Source organism: Bos indicus x Bos taurus, chromosome 19 (assembly GCF_003369695.1).
Source record: "Bos indicus x Bos taurus breed Angus x Brahman F1 hybrid chromosome 19, Bos_hybrid_MaternalHap_v2.0, whole genome shotgun sequence".
Classification (NCBI taxonomy): domain Eukaryota; kingdom Metazoa; phylum Chordata; class Mammalia; order Artiodactyla; family Bovidae; genus Bos; species Bos indicus x Bos taurus.
This window is the reverse complement of record NC_040094.1, coordinates 12,212,673-12,231,958: the sequence shown is the minus strand read 5'-3', so window position 1 is coordinate 12,231,958 and position 19,286 is coordinate 12,212,673. Positions and strand designations below refer to the sequence as shown.

Below are 19,286 nucleotides of genomic sequence, written 5' to 3'. Positions count from 1 at the left end.
ACATTCAAGAGGTACCTAGAATGGGCAAAGTCATAGACACAGAAAGTAGAAGAGAGATTACCCAACACTGGGAGGAAGGGGGAATGGGAAGGTGTCGCTTAATTGGTAGAGAGTTTCTATCAGATGATGAAAGAGTTCTGAAAATGAACAGTGGTGCTGGCTGCAGAATACAGTAAATGTAATTAATGCCACTGAACTGTGCACTCAGACCAAGATTCAAATGGTAAGTTTTATGTCATATATATTTTACCACAATAATTTACATATGTGTGTATATATATATGAACCATAGTCTACAATAACAACTTATGGTGATGATCTAATATAGCAGTTCTCGTGTGTCTGACCCAGAAACCTGGAGATGACCAATACTTCCAGGGGGTCCAAAAAGTCAGAATATCTCAACATTACAGACCTTTTTTACTCATTTTCCCACAAGTATATAGTGCAGCTTTTCTGAAGGCTTCTATTAAGCCAGACGTTAAAGAGATTTGCAACAAAGTACAATGATATCACTCTTCTTGGTAAATTTTTCTTTTGCAAAAAAATTAATTTTCTATTAAAAAAAAAGTCACATTTAATAAGATTAGGATTATTTTTAAATAAATTAAATAAATATTTCAAAAATTTCAGTTTTCCTTTCTAGTATGGTAAATATCAACAGATAACGGCCAACACAAAAGCGCTTTGTGTCCTCAATGATTTATTGTAAAATCTCAGGAAGTCCTGAGACTTAAGAAGTCTGAGAGCCACTGCCCTAATGACATCATTCTAAAAGTGTTTCTTCCTCCTTTACTAACTACTAACATAGCTTGATCCTTGGCCTAAACACATATTTCTCCCTCACCTGCTGTCCATTTCGGATAAAAGTTCCAAACCAGGTCCGGACTTTCGCATTTGTTCCAAGAAGCAAACCACTAACGAAACAAACCAAGTCACTCACTCCATCTTCACTAGCTTCATTTTTAGTATGATCCAATGTCAAAGCCACTCCGAGACCTGGCAAGTGACATTCTTCCACCTAACAAAGCAAAGAAAACAAATTGAACTCAGTATCATAAGGAGAAGGGCCAGGATTATCCAGAATCTGAAGCATCTAAAGTTTAGGGGAAGACATAGCACAAAGCACAAAAATCTAGAGAAGAAGGTAATATATCCGGTATATAATTCCAAATCTCTGCAAGATTCAAAAAAAAGGTTCTGAAAAAAAAAAAGTTCCTGGTCCTAATATAAAGGCTTTGGTCTCATAAAAATAGTAAGATCTCTTACCACCATGCCTCGGACCTTCAAGGCCTGAGAAGGATTCATTTTACATAAGAAGCGTAAAGCATCCGTCCTCCGCCTTCCTCCAAGACTCTCTTCGTCTTGTCGTTCTCCATTTTTGATCAGGCCCCTACAAACTGAACATTTAGTAGCCTCTGTTACTTTAAGCTTTTTAAGTAAGATGTCAGAATCAATGTTTTCAGCCTTGACAATCATTCATTTACACAGATTAGATATTACAGAAGAAAAGGATCAGGAAACTTGAAAGCATAGCAATAGAAACTGGTTGAAATCCAGCAGAGTGAGAAGAGCCTCAAAAAATGAAGTGATCCATGGAACATCAAGTAGTTCTACATACTTGTAATTAGAGTCTCAGAAAGAGAAAAAGAATGAAAGACAAACATGTATTTGAAGAAATTTTTCCAAATTTGATGAAAGCTATAAACCTAGAAAATCGGTGAAACCCAAGCAGGAGAAACACTAAATCATAACACGATTTATCATAATCCAATCTCTGAAAACCAGTGATGAAGAAAAAATCTTAAAAGTAGCCAGAAAGGATAAAAAAATGAATAAAAGTAGCCAGAGAGAAAAAAGAAATATACAGAGGAACAGAGATAAAAATGACCACAGCCAAGAGAATAACATCTTTAAAGAGCTAACAGAAAATGTCAACCTAAACCTTCATGGAATAGTCAGTAAATCTCTTAGAAACAAAAAGAAAATAATATTAATACTTCCATTTTACAAGTAAGAAGTTAAGTACCTCGATGGAGATCACACAAAGAGTGAGTCACAAAGCCAGAAATTATGAACCCCAGATCTAGCGCTTTTTTCTCCTTGACTCTCAATTTGCAAAACATCTTGCTCAATAAATGTAATTTTTATATCACTCAGACCCAAACCACAATCTTCAGCTACTAGGAGTTCGAAACACAGGTGAAAATTTTAGTTGATTTTTGGCAATTTCTACCCTATACTTTTCTGCAAGCTGACAGCAATAAGGCTAAAATACGGAAGTCTGATTGCTGGTATTTCTGATCCATATATCTCATGTTGCCCTCTGGCTATTTCACAGATAAATATCCTCTCCCCTTTGTTCAATGAACACAGAAATTATAGATTCTATGTCTTTAGTATTTTTTACTTCCCTATTATAGCACTTGTGACAAATGCAAAAAAAAAAACAAAACGCTGCATACTCATTGTATTTACATTTGTAATTTCCAAACAATTTTGAATTCTCTAAATTCAGTATTTCTATAATTGTTTATTGTTTAGTGACTAAGTTGTGTCCGACTCTTTGCAACCCCGTGTACTGCCAGGCTCCTCTGTCCATGGGATTTTCCAGGCAAGAATATTGGAGTGGGTTGCCATTTCATTCGCCAGGGGATCTTCCCAACCCAGGGATTGAACCTGCATCTCCTGCACTGGCAGGCAGATTCTTTACCACTGAGCCACCTGGAAAGCCCATTTCTACAGCATTCACTAATAAATTTTCAAAAAATAAAATCTCAGATAAAACCTTATAAATGTTTCTTCTTAGCTCAAAAAATAGGTCCCACACATGCCCAAGCAAATCTCTTCAATATCCCTTTTTGTTATTGCTATTGTTTTATTTTTATTTTCTTTTGTTTTTGGCCACGCTGCATAGCAAGATCGTGGTTCCCTGACCAGGGATCAAACCCACACCCTCTCCACTGGAAGCATGGAGTCTTAACCACTGGACCACCAGGGAAGTTCCCAATATTCCACTTTAAAATTGCATTTACCTTCATTAAAACTATCAGGAACATTGGCCACCAACAGACACAAGAACCAGGCACCGTTTCTAACATGGAGCAAGGCTTCAGCTACATCAACTATAGGAAGCAGGGAAGGGAGCTCTATAAGAAAACAAAATCAGTGTTATTACTAAGGAGTGATATTTCATTGTATTATACATCAAACATCTTTGACATTTCACCAATGATATTTAAAAGCAAATAAATCAAGGTACTTTCTTTTCACAGTCTCGAGCTGACTTGTCCAGTAGGGCAGCCACTAGCCACATGTGATTATTTAAATTAAGCTAAAAATAGTTCTGCTCCTCAGTCACACTTGCCACATTTCAAGTACTCCAAAACTACACGTGGCTAGTGGCTACCGTATGGAACACAGAACACTGTCATCGCTGCTGTGGTGGACGGTGTTGGTCAAAAAAGTTACTTTGATGAAAAGTTTCTCTGCATTTCTGTGTCTTCTATCTTTTCATTCTGATCATGCACACTTGTTATAAAGAACCCAGAAAATACAAAAAGCACAAAGAATAAAAATAAAGTCAGCTCTAATCCCATCACTCAAAGTTAGTAATTTGCAAGATCTGATTTTAATTCCCCATGAGTATCACTGTACTTTTAACAAAACTAGGATTTTATTCTACTTACCCTTTTGCCACCTGCTTTTTTCATTTAACATATATTGTGAACATCTTCCAAAATGATTAAAGTTCTTCAAATATACACCATTTTAATGGCAGCAGAGTACACCCTACTATGGAAATAATATAATTTATTTAATCATTGTGCTACTATTAGTCCTTTTGACCTAAACTTTTAAGGTATATTCTTAATTAGGTGAACTTTCAAATAACACAACATTCCAGGTTAAGAAGTTACACAGTTATCGTTTAACAGCATCTGAAATATGTCTTAGCATTCATACAGTACCTGCTTGTAAAATACAAAGTACATCTGCAGCTTCCTCCAAGTAGACTGGGCTCTCAAATAGCTCAGATGATTTAAAAAAAAATTCTCCACTGGACTCAGATACCTTGAAAAGAAAGAAAGAAAAATGATGAGCTCTCTTAATTTCAGGTAATGAATTGGATCCCTTACTATGCTTGCAATTATTTGTTGAGCTTACAGACCATGTCTCTTAATAGCCATTAACATACGGTAGAAGAACATGCAGGACTGGATGAATTTGTACCAATTTAACCACAATTAGTCAGTCACATTACTATTCCAGACATGCAATATAACTCTTACTAATTTATTTCTATATAAATATTTGGAGACATCTGGAGTTAAAGACAAGCCAAAGATGTGAACCAGGAATGCTACCTAGGTCACTTATTTCATTACAGCCATTAAGACAAAGATACAGGAAAATATTAGTTAAAATTAAAGATTAGATAAAGGAATTCCCTGGAAGTCCGTGGTAAGGATTTCATGCTTTCACTATCAAGGGCCCAGGTTCAACGCCTATTTGGTGAACTAAGATCACACAAGCCACATGGCATAGCAAAAAAATAAGAAAAAGAAAAAAAGAAAATGAAAAAGAAAAAATTAAAGAGCATGAGTACAGAGGAAAAGAGTTGAGGTAAATACCTTTGTAATAGGAAAAAAAATTAAGATTTATAACATATCTTAAAAACTACCTAGAACTAAACAAATCTCTCCCTTATCAGTATTTTCTTTGGAAACAGAATTTAGGTTTTATTGGTCCACAATTTATAAAATTAAACTTTATTTATTATAAAGTAACTGACCTTGAGATTCTCAAAGTAAAAAACATCTGTTTCTCAAATTCTGAGCCCCATCTCACATAAGACGTCTTAATATCAAGATCCAATTTGTATGGTAACTCCTGACAGTCACAAATTTAAAATTCAGATTTTCAGTTAACCATCATCACCCAAAGTCCATGACCTAATCTATGTACACCTGAAATAAAACACTGAAAATCTTCAGCGAAAATAAATAAAGCAACTTATCTTTTTGCTGAGACAAGAGGCTGAACAAATATCCCACATCCAATTCGCCTCAATATTCCCCACTCACTGTTATGTATGATGTATGTAATTCACTCAGTATCTAAAGGAGTCACACATATTTTGAAGAATCACGTACATACTTCACAAATTTACTGTGGGAAATCATATCTTATAGAGATATTATCAACTTTGGTGATTTACAAGTCTTGAGCTATGTATCTATTAAGAAGTCATCGTATGGACTCCATACAGGAAAAAAAAAAAACCACCTTACGATACAGAATGCAGAGCAGACATAAATGAGAGAAAACAGCAATTATAAAACAGCCTTCAAAAGGAGGCACTTAATATCCGTTCAAGCCTTTGAAAGGAAGACACTTGATTAACAAATAGGATATGTGTCGAAGAGGATGGAAGCTGCCTGCCTTCCTGCCTGTTTCTACCTTTTCTTTTTTTCGCTGCATCAGGTCACAGTTGCAGTACAGGGGCTTAGTTGCCCCGGCCATTTGGGATCTTAGTTCCCTGACCTGGAATCAAACTTCCCCTACACTGGAAGGCAGATTCTTAACCACTGGACCACCAGGGAAGTACAGCCTGTTTCTATCTTTTATGTGTAGACATCAAATCATGCACATTTTGAGCTGTGATTAAAATAAATGCACCTTGTTCATAATCGCCAACAGTTCACTAAGCACAAGACGCAATCGACGAGGTGAATCACTGTGTTCAAACTCTAAAGTCAGTCCATGCTGAAGCTGTGATACCAGGATGCTCTCTCCACTGCCTCCTCCAAGTTTATGCCTAATAAAGTACACACATGTAAAACAATTATGAGAACACTGGCACAGAAATAAAAGCATAAAAACTATCTTTTATAGAAATGATCTACAAAAGAATGTATGAATTCTTCTGATATATTTCATGAATGTATTACTTCTGAATACTATATTGTCTATTTCAGAGATTTACAACCTGTGTACAGACTCCAATCACAACTGACAGGTTAACACCCACTTCCATTAGTAACAGTGGCTCACAACTGGATCCACAATGCGCAAGGAAGGACAAAGCATGCCTCAAACTTGGGGAACTCAGTGTAAGCTTAACAAGCCTCCCAGGAGACTCCAATAAATCCTTCTGCTCTTAGGAAACTTACTCTATCCACTTCCCACTGAGAGCAACTGGCCTAATCATTTGAGCCTGCATACATACATAAGTCAGCTCAGGCTGTTTTTGCAACGCCATGGACTGTGGCCCACCAGGCTCCTCTGTCCATGGGATTTCCCAGGCAAGAATACTGGAGTGGGTTGCCACCTGTCTCCAGGGGACTTTCTCGACCCAAGGGTTGAAATGGCATCTCCTCCATTAGCAGGCAGACTCTACTGTCTGAGCCACCAGGGAAGGCCTGAATACAAATGTATATACAACCAAGGTTCTCAGCACATTTCACAATACAGAATTCAAATGATCCTAGAATTTTAATTATAAATAAAAAATAACTTTAAAAAAATGCTCTCCAAAGTTTAGAGTCCCAATCTTCTCTTTTTTGGAAGAATGCGCTGCGATAAGAAGTCCTAAAAAGCTCCAAAAAATTTTGATTTCCTTTTTTTTTTTTTTAAGCATATCCAAGTAAATACCAATGCACATATTATACAATGTTCATTACCTAAGCTGTTGCTCTTTGCTGGCATCCTGTTCTAAAGCATGAAAGTCCACAGACAGCAGCGCAACAATAGAATTGACAGCTTCCACTCCAGAGAGAAGACGAAGGATGAGTTTTTTATCCTGAGCCCAGCTTTGGCTCTGGTCAGCAGGGGCACAAAGTGCCATCCGCACCAAGCAGGGCAGGAGAAGTCTCAATTCGGGATCACTTAAAGATGCCAAACGAACAACATCCACCTTCTGCATTGCCTCAAAAGCAAAAGGACTGACAAACTGAAGGCTCGTACACTCGGTCATCGTCACTGTTGATCCTAGTGGTTAAAAAAAGAAAAAAAACGATGATGTTTGGTGGAAACCAATGCAATGTTGTACAGTCTTACAGTAAATGCAATACTTATAAATCCTTCAATTAAAATTTTTTTAAAAAAGCAAAGAAAGTAGGGGTATAACTGCACATATACGAATGCCCCTCTTTTTAAAAACTCTGAAAAATGTGGTTTATCTTATATGTTGGCACTATTCCTGGCACAATTACTGACTCCCTATGTTTCTACTGCCATCTGGAAAATGAGAAAGAAAATAGTATACTAACGTCTTCCAGCCTCAGGGATCTTCTGTTCTAATACTCTCATTTTGCAGAGAAAAAATAGGAAAGCCAGAGAGATTAAGTAACAGGCCCAGAGGAGTATTACTAGTCGGCGGCAAAATCTAAAGTTGAACCCTCCTCTACTAAATCCCAGTGCAACACCTTCTCCACTAAACCAGTCATCTGAGGGCCACAATCCAAAGTAAAAGAACAGCATAACTAAGAATGCTCATCTTCAATACCTCTTTAATCTCGCATGCCTACCCAGAACATGCAAAGAACTGTTAGGTTCTTTTTCCCACCCTCCACGGGTTGGCAGAAGCACTGGTAAACTGCCTCACCAGCCAGAAGCCATGCCAGCTTCAAAGCTCTGGAGACCAGAACTCTATCCAAATCCCCTGTTACTAGGTTAAAAAAAAGGAAAAAAGAGAAAAGAAAACAGCTGCGGAGGTCCAATTAGCGCCTAGCAGAAAGGAGAAAGCTGAATCCCACTTGAGCACTTCTCAAGAGTAATCAGAAACAAAAAAACTGGTAGCCAAAGCCATCCCCTCAGAGACCCATAGACTAGCAGGATCATGCGTAACAAGAGCCGTGAGCAGAAACGTTCTGCTTTTCAGCAAGAGGAGCTGGCCTTTTAACAGAGGGGCGGGCTGAGAGAGCAGAGGCAAGGAGACCTGAGCGCTCATAGGTCTCGCCCTCGGGCGTAACGTGAACCAACCAGTCCCTCCGCTGGAGAAAAGTCGGGCCGGTGGCGGACACGGACCCCGAAACGCTCCGAGGCCTTAGAAGCGGGAGCCTTATACCTTCAGGTCTACCCTCCGGCCTCCCGGGACCCCACACGGATTCCGCGCCCTACCGGCGGGGCGCGGTAGAAATCCAGAGCGCGGTCGGAGGTTGGGCCTAGGCGAGAACCCGGCTTCCCCAGCCCTACAGCTCTGCCCTGAGTCGACCTGGGCACCAAAAACCCCAGACGTCGGGATCAATCAGGCCGGCGGTGCGACGGGGGCTGGATGGGGACACCGCGCAAAGGCAGAGCCTGGACTGCAGGGACGGAAAAGCTGAGGAGACTGTTTCCACCCGCACGCAGCACCTTCATTCATCCCCAGCGTCTGGCTCCGGTCGGCCACCGTACTGGACTGAGAGGAAGGCTCGCTGCGAGAGGACACCCGGAGGCGTCGGCGGTGACGCAGCGGCGCGCGTGCGCGGCCCCGCCCCTTCCTCCGCCTCCTTTAGCGCTACTTCACCCTGGATGGCTGTTTCCAGTCTCATTTCCAGAGCATACCGGCTGAATCCTTTTAGCTAAATCATTAAGCCTCTTCGCGCTGCCGTGTCATCATCACCGGATTACTGTGGCATTCAAATGACAGCGTTATGTAAAATGTTCAGGTTGCCGCACGGTTCAGTTGGCCAGAACGCTAAATGGAAACCAGACAGTTACACCTTTCCGTCTCTGCTTCTGCCTTTCCAGCACCGCAGTTCTTTCCAGCACCGCAAATCCTGGGATTTGCAGGAGAATTTAAAAAGTAATCTAACCCTGAAGCATTATTCTGCTCTTGATCTCAAAACACAGTCATGAGTTAAAGATGGTTATTTTGGGTTCTCAGGAAGCATAGATCCTTCGTGGGCGATGGATGGCATTTCAGGAGTTCTCTAGAACCCCTGCCGAATTGTGAATGCTTGAGCTTCTTGTGGAAAGAGGGTCCAAAACTTTGAACAACTTCTCAAAGGACTTTGGACCACCCAGAAGACCAAGTATGCAATATATTTGCATATTATTTCTGGTTTCTGGTTGAATCCATATGTATTTAACACTTTCTATTCACCAGATATTATGCGAGGTACTGAAACAAAAATATTTTACAGAGATACAGTACTTTATATTAGGTTGGTGCAAAAGTAGAGGTTTCTGACCATGAATTTTAAGTCATTATAAGTAGGCTCAGACACATCTTTATTAATCAAGATAGGAATCATTACAATAAACATTATTGCCAAAGAGAAATAAATTTGTTTATTCCTGTAGAATAAAAACCCGTGCCTTAGGATTCGAGGAACTCTTGGAAAGCATTTTCTGCCTCCTGCTGATTGTGGAAGTGTTTTCCTTGCAAAAAAGTTGTCAAAATGCTTGAAGTGGTAGTCGGATGACAAGAGGTCAGGTGAATGTGGCGGATGAGGCAAAACTTTGTAGCCCCATTCTTTCCACTTTTGAAGCATTGGTTGCGCTACACGTGGTCAGGGGTTGTCGTGGAGAAGAATTGGGACCTTTCTGTTGACCAATGCTGGCTGCAGGCATTGCAGGTTTTGGTGCATCTCATCAATTTGCTGAGCATACTTCTCAGATGTCATGGTTTCACCGGGATTCAGAAAGCTGTAGTGGAGCAGACCAGCAGCAAACCACCAAACAGTGACCATGACCCTTTTTTTTTTTGATGCAAGTTTGGCTTGGGAAGTGCTCTGGAGCTTCTTCTCTGTCCAGGCACTGAGCTGGTTGTCACTGGTTGTTGTGTTAATATACAATCCAATCAAGAAATGGTTTGTTGTTGTTGCATAGAATAAGAGAAGTTCAGTTCAGTCACTCAGTCGTGTCCGACTCTTTGCGACTCCATGAATCGCAGCACGCCAGGCCGCCATGTCCATCACCAACTCCCAGAGTTCACTCAGACTCTCGTCCATTGAGTCAGTGATGCCATCTCATCCTCCGTCGTCCCCTTCTCCTCCTGCCCCCAATCCCTCCTAGCATCAGTCTTTTCCAATGAGTCAACTCTTCGCATGAGGTGGCCAAAGTACTGGAGTTTCAGCTTCAGCATCATTCCCTCCAAAGAAATCCCAGGGCTGATCTCCTCTCCTTGCAGTCCAAGGGACTCTCAAGAGTCTTCTCCAACACCAAAGTTCAAAAACATCAATTCTTCGGCGCTCAGCCTTCTTCACAGTCCAACTCCCACATCCATACATGACCACTGGAAAAACCATAGCCTTGACTAGACAGACCTTTGTTGGCAAAGTAATGTCTCTGCTTTTCAATATGCTATTTAGGTTGGTCATAACTTTTCTTCCAAGGAGTAAGTGTCTTTTAATTTCATGGCTGCAATCACCATCTGCAGTGATTTTGGAGCCCAGAAAAATAAAGTCTGACACTGTTTCCACTGCTTCCCCATCTATTTCCCATGAAGTGAAGGGACCAGATGCCATGATCTTTGTTTTCTGAATGTTGAGCTTTAAGCCAACTTTTTCACTCTCCTCTTTCACTTTCATCAAAAGGCTTTTTAGTTCTTCTTCACTTTCTGCCATAAGGGTGGTGTCATCTGCATATCTGAGGTTATTGATATTTCTCCTGGCAATCTTGATTCCAGCTTGTTCTTCTTCCAGCCCAGCATTTCTCATGATGTACTCTGCATAGAAGTTAAATAAGCAGGGTGACAATATACAGCCTTGACGTACTCCTTTTCCTATTTGGAACCAGTCTGTTGTTCCATGTCCAGTTCTAACTGTTGCTTCCTGACCTGCATACAGATTTCTCAAGAGGCAGGTCAGGTGGTCTGGTATTCCCATCTCTTTCAGAATTTTCCACAGTTTATTGTGATCCACACACTCAAAGGCTTTGGCATAGTCAATAAAGCAGAAATAGATGTTTTTCTGGAACTCTCTTGCTTTTTCCATGATCCAGCGGATGTTGGCAATTTGATCTCTGGTTCCTCTGCCTTTTCTAAAACCAGCTTGAACATCTAGAAGTTCACGGTTCACATATTTCTGAAGGCTGGCTTGGAGAATTTTGAGCATTACTTGACTAGCGTGTGCGATGAGTGCAATTGTGCGGTTGTTTGAGCATTCTTTGGCATTGCCTTTCTTTGGGATTGGAATGAAAACTGACCTTTTCCAGTCCTGTGGCCACTGCTGAGTTTTCCAAATTTGCTGGCATATTGAGTGCAGCACTTTCACAGCATCGTGTTTCAGGATTTGAAATAGCTCAACTGGAATTCCATCACCTCCACTAGCTTTGTTCATAGTGATGCTTTCTAAGGCCCACTTGACTTCACATTCCAGGATGTCTGGCTCTAGGTGAGTGATCACACCATCGTGATTATCTTGGTCGCAAAGATCTTTTTTGTAGAGTTCTTCTGTATATTCTTGCCACCTCTTCTTGATATCTTCTGCTTCAGCTTCAAAGCGACAGTTTTGGTTTGGTTTTGTTTTGTTTTATAGTCAGCATATTCTTGCCTGGAGAATCCCATGGACAGAAGAGCCTATTGGGCTACAGTCCATGGGGTTGCAAAGAGTTGGACAAAACTGAAAGACTAACACACTCCCAGCTCATGAGGCACCCACTTATCAAGCTCTTTCACGCTTCCACTTTGCTACAAATGCCAAACAACCATAGAATAGTAGACATTGAGTTCTTTGGGAACATCTGCAGTTGTAAGAGGATCACCTTTGATGATCGTCCCAATTGGTCGCTGTCAGCTTCCCATGCCTGGCCATTATGCTGCTCATCTTCAAGGCTCTCATCTCCTTTGCGAAACTTCTTGACCCACCACTTCATGGTATATTTGTTAGCAGTTCCTGAGCCAAATGTGCTGTTGATGTTGCAAGTTGTCTCTGCTGCTTTACAACCCATGTTGAACTTAGATAAGAAAATCACTCAAATTTGCTTTTTGTCTGATATCATTTCCCTAGTCTAAAATAAATATAAACAGCATGTAATAAATTATTAGCAAAAAAAAATAAAGTGAGAAATGGGCATTAACATGATGTTAACATAATCACATTTTTTAAAGATTGTATTCTATTATCAAATGGCAAATTTCAACAATGCAAAAACCAAAATTATGTTTGCACCAACCTAATAGTTTCCAAAACTTTGACAGATAATCTATTTAAAAATAAAGTCTTGCCTTCAACATGAAAAATAAGCAAAGGAACAAAAGAACTAATGTGTGTTGCAGTGTTTTTCAAACCTTTTTCAAAGATATACATATATATCCACATCTATATGTAAACAAACATCTTATGAAATAATACACATTCAGTTCAGTTCAGTTCAGTCACTCAGTCGTGGTCACTGCACACTAAGATTGATTTCACAATCTACTAATGGGTTACAAACTGTACAACACTATCCTTTTTTTAAGTTGATATCTATGAAAAGACATTTATTGAACACTTGCTAGGTACTAGTGCTGTATATCTATATCTGATTTAATTTTCTGATTAAGTAATATTCTCCATTTTACAATTATGGAAATTGAAAATGAGAAGTCAAGCAATTTCATCATCCTGGATGATCATTTTATAAGAAGACTGAAGGGAATTCAAACATGGCTTTGGTGGTTGAATGAGAGGAGGAGGTGAATGTGAACTAAGTACTTTCTTTCTTTTTTGTGTTGGCTATGTTGCAGGGATCTTTCCTTGTGATACAGAGACCTCTCTCTAGTTGCAGCACAGGGGCTTTGTAGGTTGTGTCATGCAGCTTCTCTAGTTGAGGCACCTGGGCTCAGTACTTTGTGGCAGGCAGGCTCAGCAGTTGGAGCTCAGGCTTAGTTGTCCCACCACATGTGGGATCCTAGCTCCCTAACTAGGGATCAAACCCGGGTCCTGTGCACTGGCAGGCAGATTCTTAACCACTGGAGGGAAGCCTGTGAACTAAGTGATTTTGAGGATCTCTTCCAATTCTGTTTATGATCCTGTAATCACAAATGGAGGCACAACATGTAGATCCATCTTGATATACAGAGACCAGCAAATCACAGCCAACCTGAATGAGACATCTAGAGTATAACAGTGATGAATATCGATACTTATTTTCCTCCAAGTACCTTTCTTTTCCAATTTTTATCTCAGTGAATATCACCAAAACCCAAAGGTGCTCAGACCAGAAACTTGGAAGCCATCCTAACCTCCAACCTCTCCCCCTCATATCCATTTAATCAGCAAAAGTCTTTCAAATCTACATTACAATGTTTCACTTCAGTCGCTCAGTCGTGTCCGACTCTTTGAGAGCCCCATGGCCTGCAGCACGCCAGGCCTCCCTGTATATCACCAACTCCCAGAGTTTACTCAAACTCATGTCCATTGAGTCAGTGATGCCATCCAGCCATCTCATCCTCTGTTGTCCCCTTCTCCTCCACTGTATAATCATAAGGGATTTGATTTAGGTCATACCTGAATGGTCTAGTGGTTTTCCCTACTTTCTTCAATTTAAGTCCGAATTTGGCAATAAGGAGTTCATGATCTGGCCCACAGTCAGCTCCTGGTCTTGTTTTTGCTGACTATATAGAGCTTCTCCATCATTGGCTGCAAAGAATATAACCAATCTGATTTTGGTATTGACCATCTGGTGATGTTCATGTATAGAGTCTTCTCTTGTTTTGTTGGAAGAGGGTGTTTTGCTATGACCAGAGTGTTCTCTTGGCAAAACTCTATTAGCCTTTGCCCTGCTTCATTCTGTACTCCAAGGCCAAATTTGACAGTTACTCCAGGTATCTCTTGATTTCCTGCTTTTGCATTCCAGTCCCCCATAATGAAAAAGACATCTTTTGGGGGTGTTAGTTCTAAAAGGTCTTGTAGGTTTTCACAAAACCATTCAACTTCAGCTTCTTCAGCATTACCGATTGGGGCATAGACTTGGATTACTGTGATATTGGTTTGCCTTGGGAATGAACAGAGATCACTCTGTCATTTTTGAGACTGCATCCAAGTACTGCATTTCAGACTCTTTTGTTGACTATGATGGCTACTCCATTTCTTCTAAGGGATTCTTGCCCAAGGGATATCTTGTAGATATAGTGGTCATCTGAGTTAAATTCACCCATTCTAGTCCATTTTAGTTCGCTGATTCCTAAAATGTCGACGTTCACTCTTGTCATCTCCTGTTTGACCACTTCCAATTTGCCTTGATTCATGGACCTAACATTCCATGTTCCTATGCAATATTTCTCTTTACAACATCGGACTTTACTCCCATCACCAGTCATACCCACAACTGGGTGTGTTTTTGCTTTGATCTCTTCAATCTTTCTGAAGTTATTTCTCCATGGATCTCTAGTAGCATATTGGGCACCTACTGACCTGGGAAGTTCATCTTTCAATGTCCTATCTTTTTGCCTTTTCAAACTGTTCATGGGGTTCTCAAGGCAAGAATACTGAAGTGGTTTGCCATTCCCTTCTCCAGTGGACCACATTTTGTCACAACTCTCCACCATGACCCGTCCATCTTGGGTGGCCCTACACGGCATGGCTCACAGTTTCACTGAGTTAGACAAGGCCGTGGTCCATGTGATCAGATTGGTTAGTTTTCTGTGATGGTGGTTTTTAGTCTGTCTGCCCTCTGATGGAGAAGGATAAGAGGCTTACGGAAGCTTCCTGATTGGAGAGACTGACTGTGGGGAAAACTGGGTCTTGTTCTATGGGTGGGGCCAGGCTCAGTAAATCTTTAATCCAATTTTCTGTTGATGGGTGGGGCTGTGTTCCCACCACCCACCCCCACCCCCCGTTATTTACCTGGGGCCAAACTATGGTGGAGGTAATAAAGATAATGGGGAAAAACATTATAATGTTTTCCATTGAAATAATTTTTGTAATCATTATATAGAACTCAGACATCGTAGTGAAAAAATATTCACGAGCTTTCAAGTTTTAGATGTGCTTTCTCTGAAGCCTACTAACTATGTGTGAGTGCTCAGTTGTGTCCATGAGTGCTCAGTTGTGTCCAACTCTGTGACCCCATGGAAAAGTCCATCAGGCTTTTCTGTCCATGGGATTATCCCAGCAAGAATACTCAAGTGGGAAATGGCAACCTACTCCATACAAGGTACTTTTATAAATTACTGCCCTGTAAATGAGCTTGAAGAAATTAGAATACTTAGGTAAATATTTAAAAGGGCACCAATGTTCTCTGGAAACAGAATAACAAAATTTCAAAAATAAAGGGATCTTAGGAGACATCTAGCTCCAGTTTTTTCCACATGGAATTTTAAAATAATTATCCTAAACAGTGTGTCTATTTTATAAGGTTTCTTCAATTGTTTCTGCCTGTTGGGATCTTTTGGACTCTTCTTTTATACTGGCTATATGCTTTAGCTAAGGGCTCCCAGGTGGCACCAGTGGTAAAGAATCGGCTTGCCAATGCACATAGATGTAAGAGACAAGGGTTTGATCCATGGATTTAGAAGATCTCCTGGAGGAGGGCATAGCAATCCACTCCAGCATTCTTGCCTGGAAAATCCCATGGACAGAGGAGCCTGGAGGGCCACACTCCATAGGGTTGCAAAGGGTCAGACTGAAGTGACTTAGCATGCATCTGCTTTGGCTAAACACATCTACATTAATTTCATAAGTAAAATGTTGAGTAGAATTGGGTCTAGCCAAGGTTCTATAGTGTAACATTAGAGACATGCCTCCAGGTTGACATAGCTCCACCAATCAAGCCTTTTTGGGTATGATTTTTCAACCAATTATGAATCATCCCAACTACTAATGCACTTTCCTGCTTAGGGATAAAGCTCACTTTCTTTAAGGTGGCACTTAAAAGACAGTTTTTCATGGTCTGACTTCTCTAGCCTGGACTCCTGCCATAACCCACAATTGTGCCTCCATTTTAGTCAGTTTGAACTGCTTGTTTCCCAAATCCTTCATGTTCTCCCCTACTATTTTTCTATCTGTAATGCCTTTTATTCTTTCCATTTGTTTTATATAGTAACTCCCAAGTATCCTTTAGATCTCATCTCTAGTAAGAAATCCTTTTCTCATCTTGAAGGACACCTTTCCTGACAAATCATTTATCTCCGTTAGATTTAAGCATCCTTTTTTAGGGCTCCCAAGCCACCCTTTGCTTCTTTTCATCATAGGACTTCACATATTACACTAATCATTAGGATTTTGTTTGTCCTTCTCACCAGAAACTAAGTCCTTTGAGGGCAGGATTCAATTTCTTTGCCTTTGACATACAGTATGACAATTACTATTGGTTTTTTAAATTAATTCAAATATGAATTATGAAACTTTATTAAATGAGCTGCTGAATGTGCATTTCCATAGTTTATCAGTGCTATGAAAATAAAGTGTAATGAGCTTGATTTCAGCTATTCCCTCTTATATATGCACTGCACTGTCATTCATATCATATTAAAAGGCTTATCAAACTATGTTTATACAAGTATGTTTCTCAGTAGGGCTTAAGGTCAAAGATTTATATCTTATTACTAGTATAAATGATCAGTTTATTGAAATAAATACTGCTAACAGAAGCAGAAGATATTAAGAAGAGGTGGAAAGAATACACAGAAGAACTGTACAAAAAAGATCTTCACGACCCAGATAATCACGATGGTGTGATCACTCACCTAGAGCCAGACATCCTGGAATGTGAAGTCAAGTGGGCCTTAGAAAGCATCACTATGAACAAAGCTAGTGGAGGTGATGGAATTCCAGTTGAGCTATTTCAAATCCTGAAACACGATGCTGTGAAAGTGCTGCACTCAATATGCCAGCAAATTTGGAAAACTCAGCAGTGGCCACAGGACTGGAAAAGGTCAGTTTTCATTCCAATCCCAAAGAAAGGCAATGCCAAAGAATGCTCAAACTACTGCACAATTGCACTCATCTCACACGCTAGTCAAGTAATGCTCAAAATTCTCCAAGCCAGCCTTCAGCAATATGTGAACCATGAACTTCCAGATGTTTAAGCTGGTTTTAGAAAAGGCAGAGGAACCAGAGATCAAATTGCCAACATCCGCTGGATCATGGAAAAAGCAAGAGAGTTCCAGAAAAACATCTATTTCTGCTTTATTGACTATGCCAAAGCCTTTGAGTGTGTGGATCACAATAAACTGTGGAAAATTCTGAAAGAGATGGGAATACCAGACCACCTGACCTGCCTCTTGAGAAATCTGTATGCAGGTCAGGAAGCAACAGTTAGAACTGGACATGGAACAACAGACTGGTTCCAAATAGGAAAAGGAGTACGTCAAGGCTGTATATTGTCACCCTGCTTATTTAACTTCTATGCAGAGTACATCATGAGAAACGCTGGGCTGGAAGAAACACAAGCTGGAATCAAGATTGCCAGGAGAAATATCAATAACCTCAGATATGCAGATGACACCACCCTTATGGCAGAAAGTGAAAAGGAACTAAAAAGCCTTTTGATGAAAGTGAAAGAGGAGAGTGAAAAAGTTGGCTTAAAGCTCAACATTCAGAAAACGAAGATCATGGCATCCGGTCCCATCACTTCATGGGAAATAGATGGGGAAACAGTGGAAACAGTGTCAGACTTTATTTTTCTGGACTCCAAAATCACTGCAGATGGTGACTGCAGCCATGAAATTAAAAGACACTTACTCCTTGGAAGGAAAGTTATGATCAACCTAGATAGCATATTCAAAAGCAAAGACATTACTTTGCCAACAAAGGTCCATCTAGTCAAGGCTATGGTTTTTCCTGTGGTCATGTATGGATGTGAGAGTTGGACTGTGAAGAAGGCTGAGCACCGAAGAATCGATGCTTTTGAACTGTGGTGTTGGAGAAGACTCTTGAGAGTCCCTTGGACTGCAAGGAGATCCAACCAGTCCATTCTGAAGGAGATCAGCCCTAGGATTTCTTTGGAGGGAATGATGCTGAAGCTGAAACTCCAGTACTTTGGCCACCTCATGCGAAGAGCTGACTCATTGGAAAAGACTCTGATGCTGGGAGGGATTGGGGGAAGGAGGAGAAGGGGACGACAGAGGATGAGATGGCTGGATGGCATCACTGACTCGATGGACGTGAGTCTGAGTGAACTCCGGGAGTTGGTGATGGACAGGGAGGCCTGGCGTGCTGCGATTCACGGGGTCGCAAAGAGTCGGACATGACTGAGCAACTGACCTTGAACTTGCTTGCTTTATCCTGGCTTCTATTGATCTTGTTCATAGAATCAAGTACATTTATTACTGGTTTCTAGCAATAACATACATTTACGTAAGTTTTTTTAGAAAAACTGTAAAAACTGGGAAAGTTGTACATTCCCTGTCTTTCAGAACCCTTCATTTTCCCACAGTGTTCCTGAACTGATATCTGCAAGTTTTTTCAGAACCCAGGATGTAATTCGTTTGGGTGTGGTGAATTGAGTAACTCCTTTAAAGGAGTTAACTGTATCAGATTTTAACTCTATCATGTTACATTTTAGAGCTTGAAGACACTTCAAACTGATTTCTTTTTAGTCAAAGTAGTTTGGGACAGAAGGGAGCTAAAGCTTGACTACTAAATACTCTGCATCTTTTCCATCCTTGCTCTTGCTAGAAACATAGTTGGGTTTGCCATTAAACATCTTTTTTCTCTTGCAAGCTTTAGCTCATTCTGGACTTAACTCTTCTGGAGAACATAGGTATTATATTAATCATCCCTTGTATTTTTATTTTACAAAGTTCAGTGTTTTTTGCCATTTCCTTTGAGGTTCACAAAGCAGTTAGGAAGACATGGTTACTGTTGAGTTCCTGTACAAATGAGCAAATTGAGACTTCAAGTGTTTCAATGATTTGCCTTAAGTCACAAGAAAGAAAGTGATAAACTAGGCAAAAATCCTAATCCAGTGCTGCTGCTGCTGCTGCTACGTCGCTTCAGTCGTGTCTGACTCTGTGCGACCCCATAGACGGCAGCCCACCAGGCTCCCCCGTCCCTGGGATTTTCCAGGCAAGAGTACCGGAGTGGGGTGCCATTGCCTTCTCCGCTAATCCAGTGACTCTAAACTATTTCTACTAATATGAAAGTAAATGTTCCAAGTAATTAAAATTGTATAAATTCATTTTAATTATGTGTAAATCTCACACTAATGCTGAGTTCTGTAGTTTCTGGGATTTGTTACAAGAAATCTATTTAAAAAATATTTTGGTGCCTTACTACATGCCAGGTGTTGCATTCAAACCATGTGCAAAATAGGCGAAGCTTCTACCCTCATGAAGTTGTTTGGTAGCAGAGACAAATCATAAACTGCAGAACACTATGAAACACCATAAAACATAGGGTGTTACAATAAGAGTATATAACAAGGGA

At 40.4% G+C, this 19,286-nt stretch overlaps 1 protein-coding gene across 7 annotated transcripts in view; it reads right to left on the bottom strand.

Moving 5' to 3' along the window:
- INTS2 (integrator complex subunit 2) overlaps positions 1–8,704 on the bottom strand; it is a 58,016-nt gene extending 49,312 nt beyond the window's left edge. For 2 of the 7 annotated variants that reach the window (XM_027519775.1, XM_027519776.1), the window contains exons 1-7: positions 8,359–8,464; positions 6,687–6,993; positions 5,683–5,821; positions 3,972–4,074; positions 3,036–3,149; positions 1,270–1,400; positions 848–1,021 (exon numbers count right to left, since the gene is read on the bottom strand). In XM_027519775.1, coding sequence (XP_027375576.1) covers positions 848–1,021; positions 1,270–1,400; positions 3,036–3,149; positions 3,972–4,074; positions 5,683–5,821; positions 6,687–6,993; positions 8,359–8,368 — 978 coding nt within the window. In that variant the 5' untranslated portion in view covers positions 8,369–8,464. The other 5 variants (XM_027519773.1, XM_027519774.1, XM_027519777.1 and 2 more) reach the window with 4 other exon arrangements.
- Positions 8,705–19,286: the final 10,582 nt, after the last annotated feature.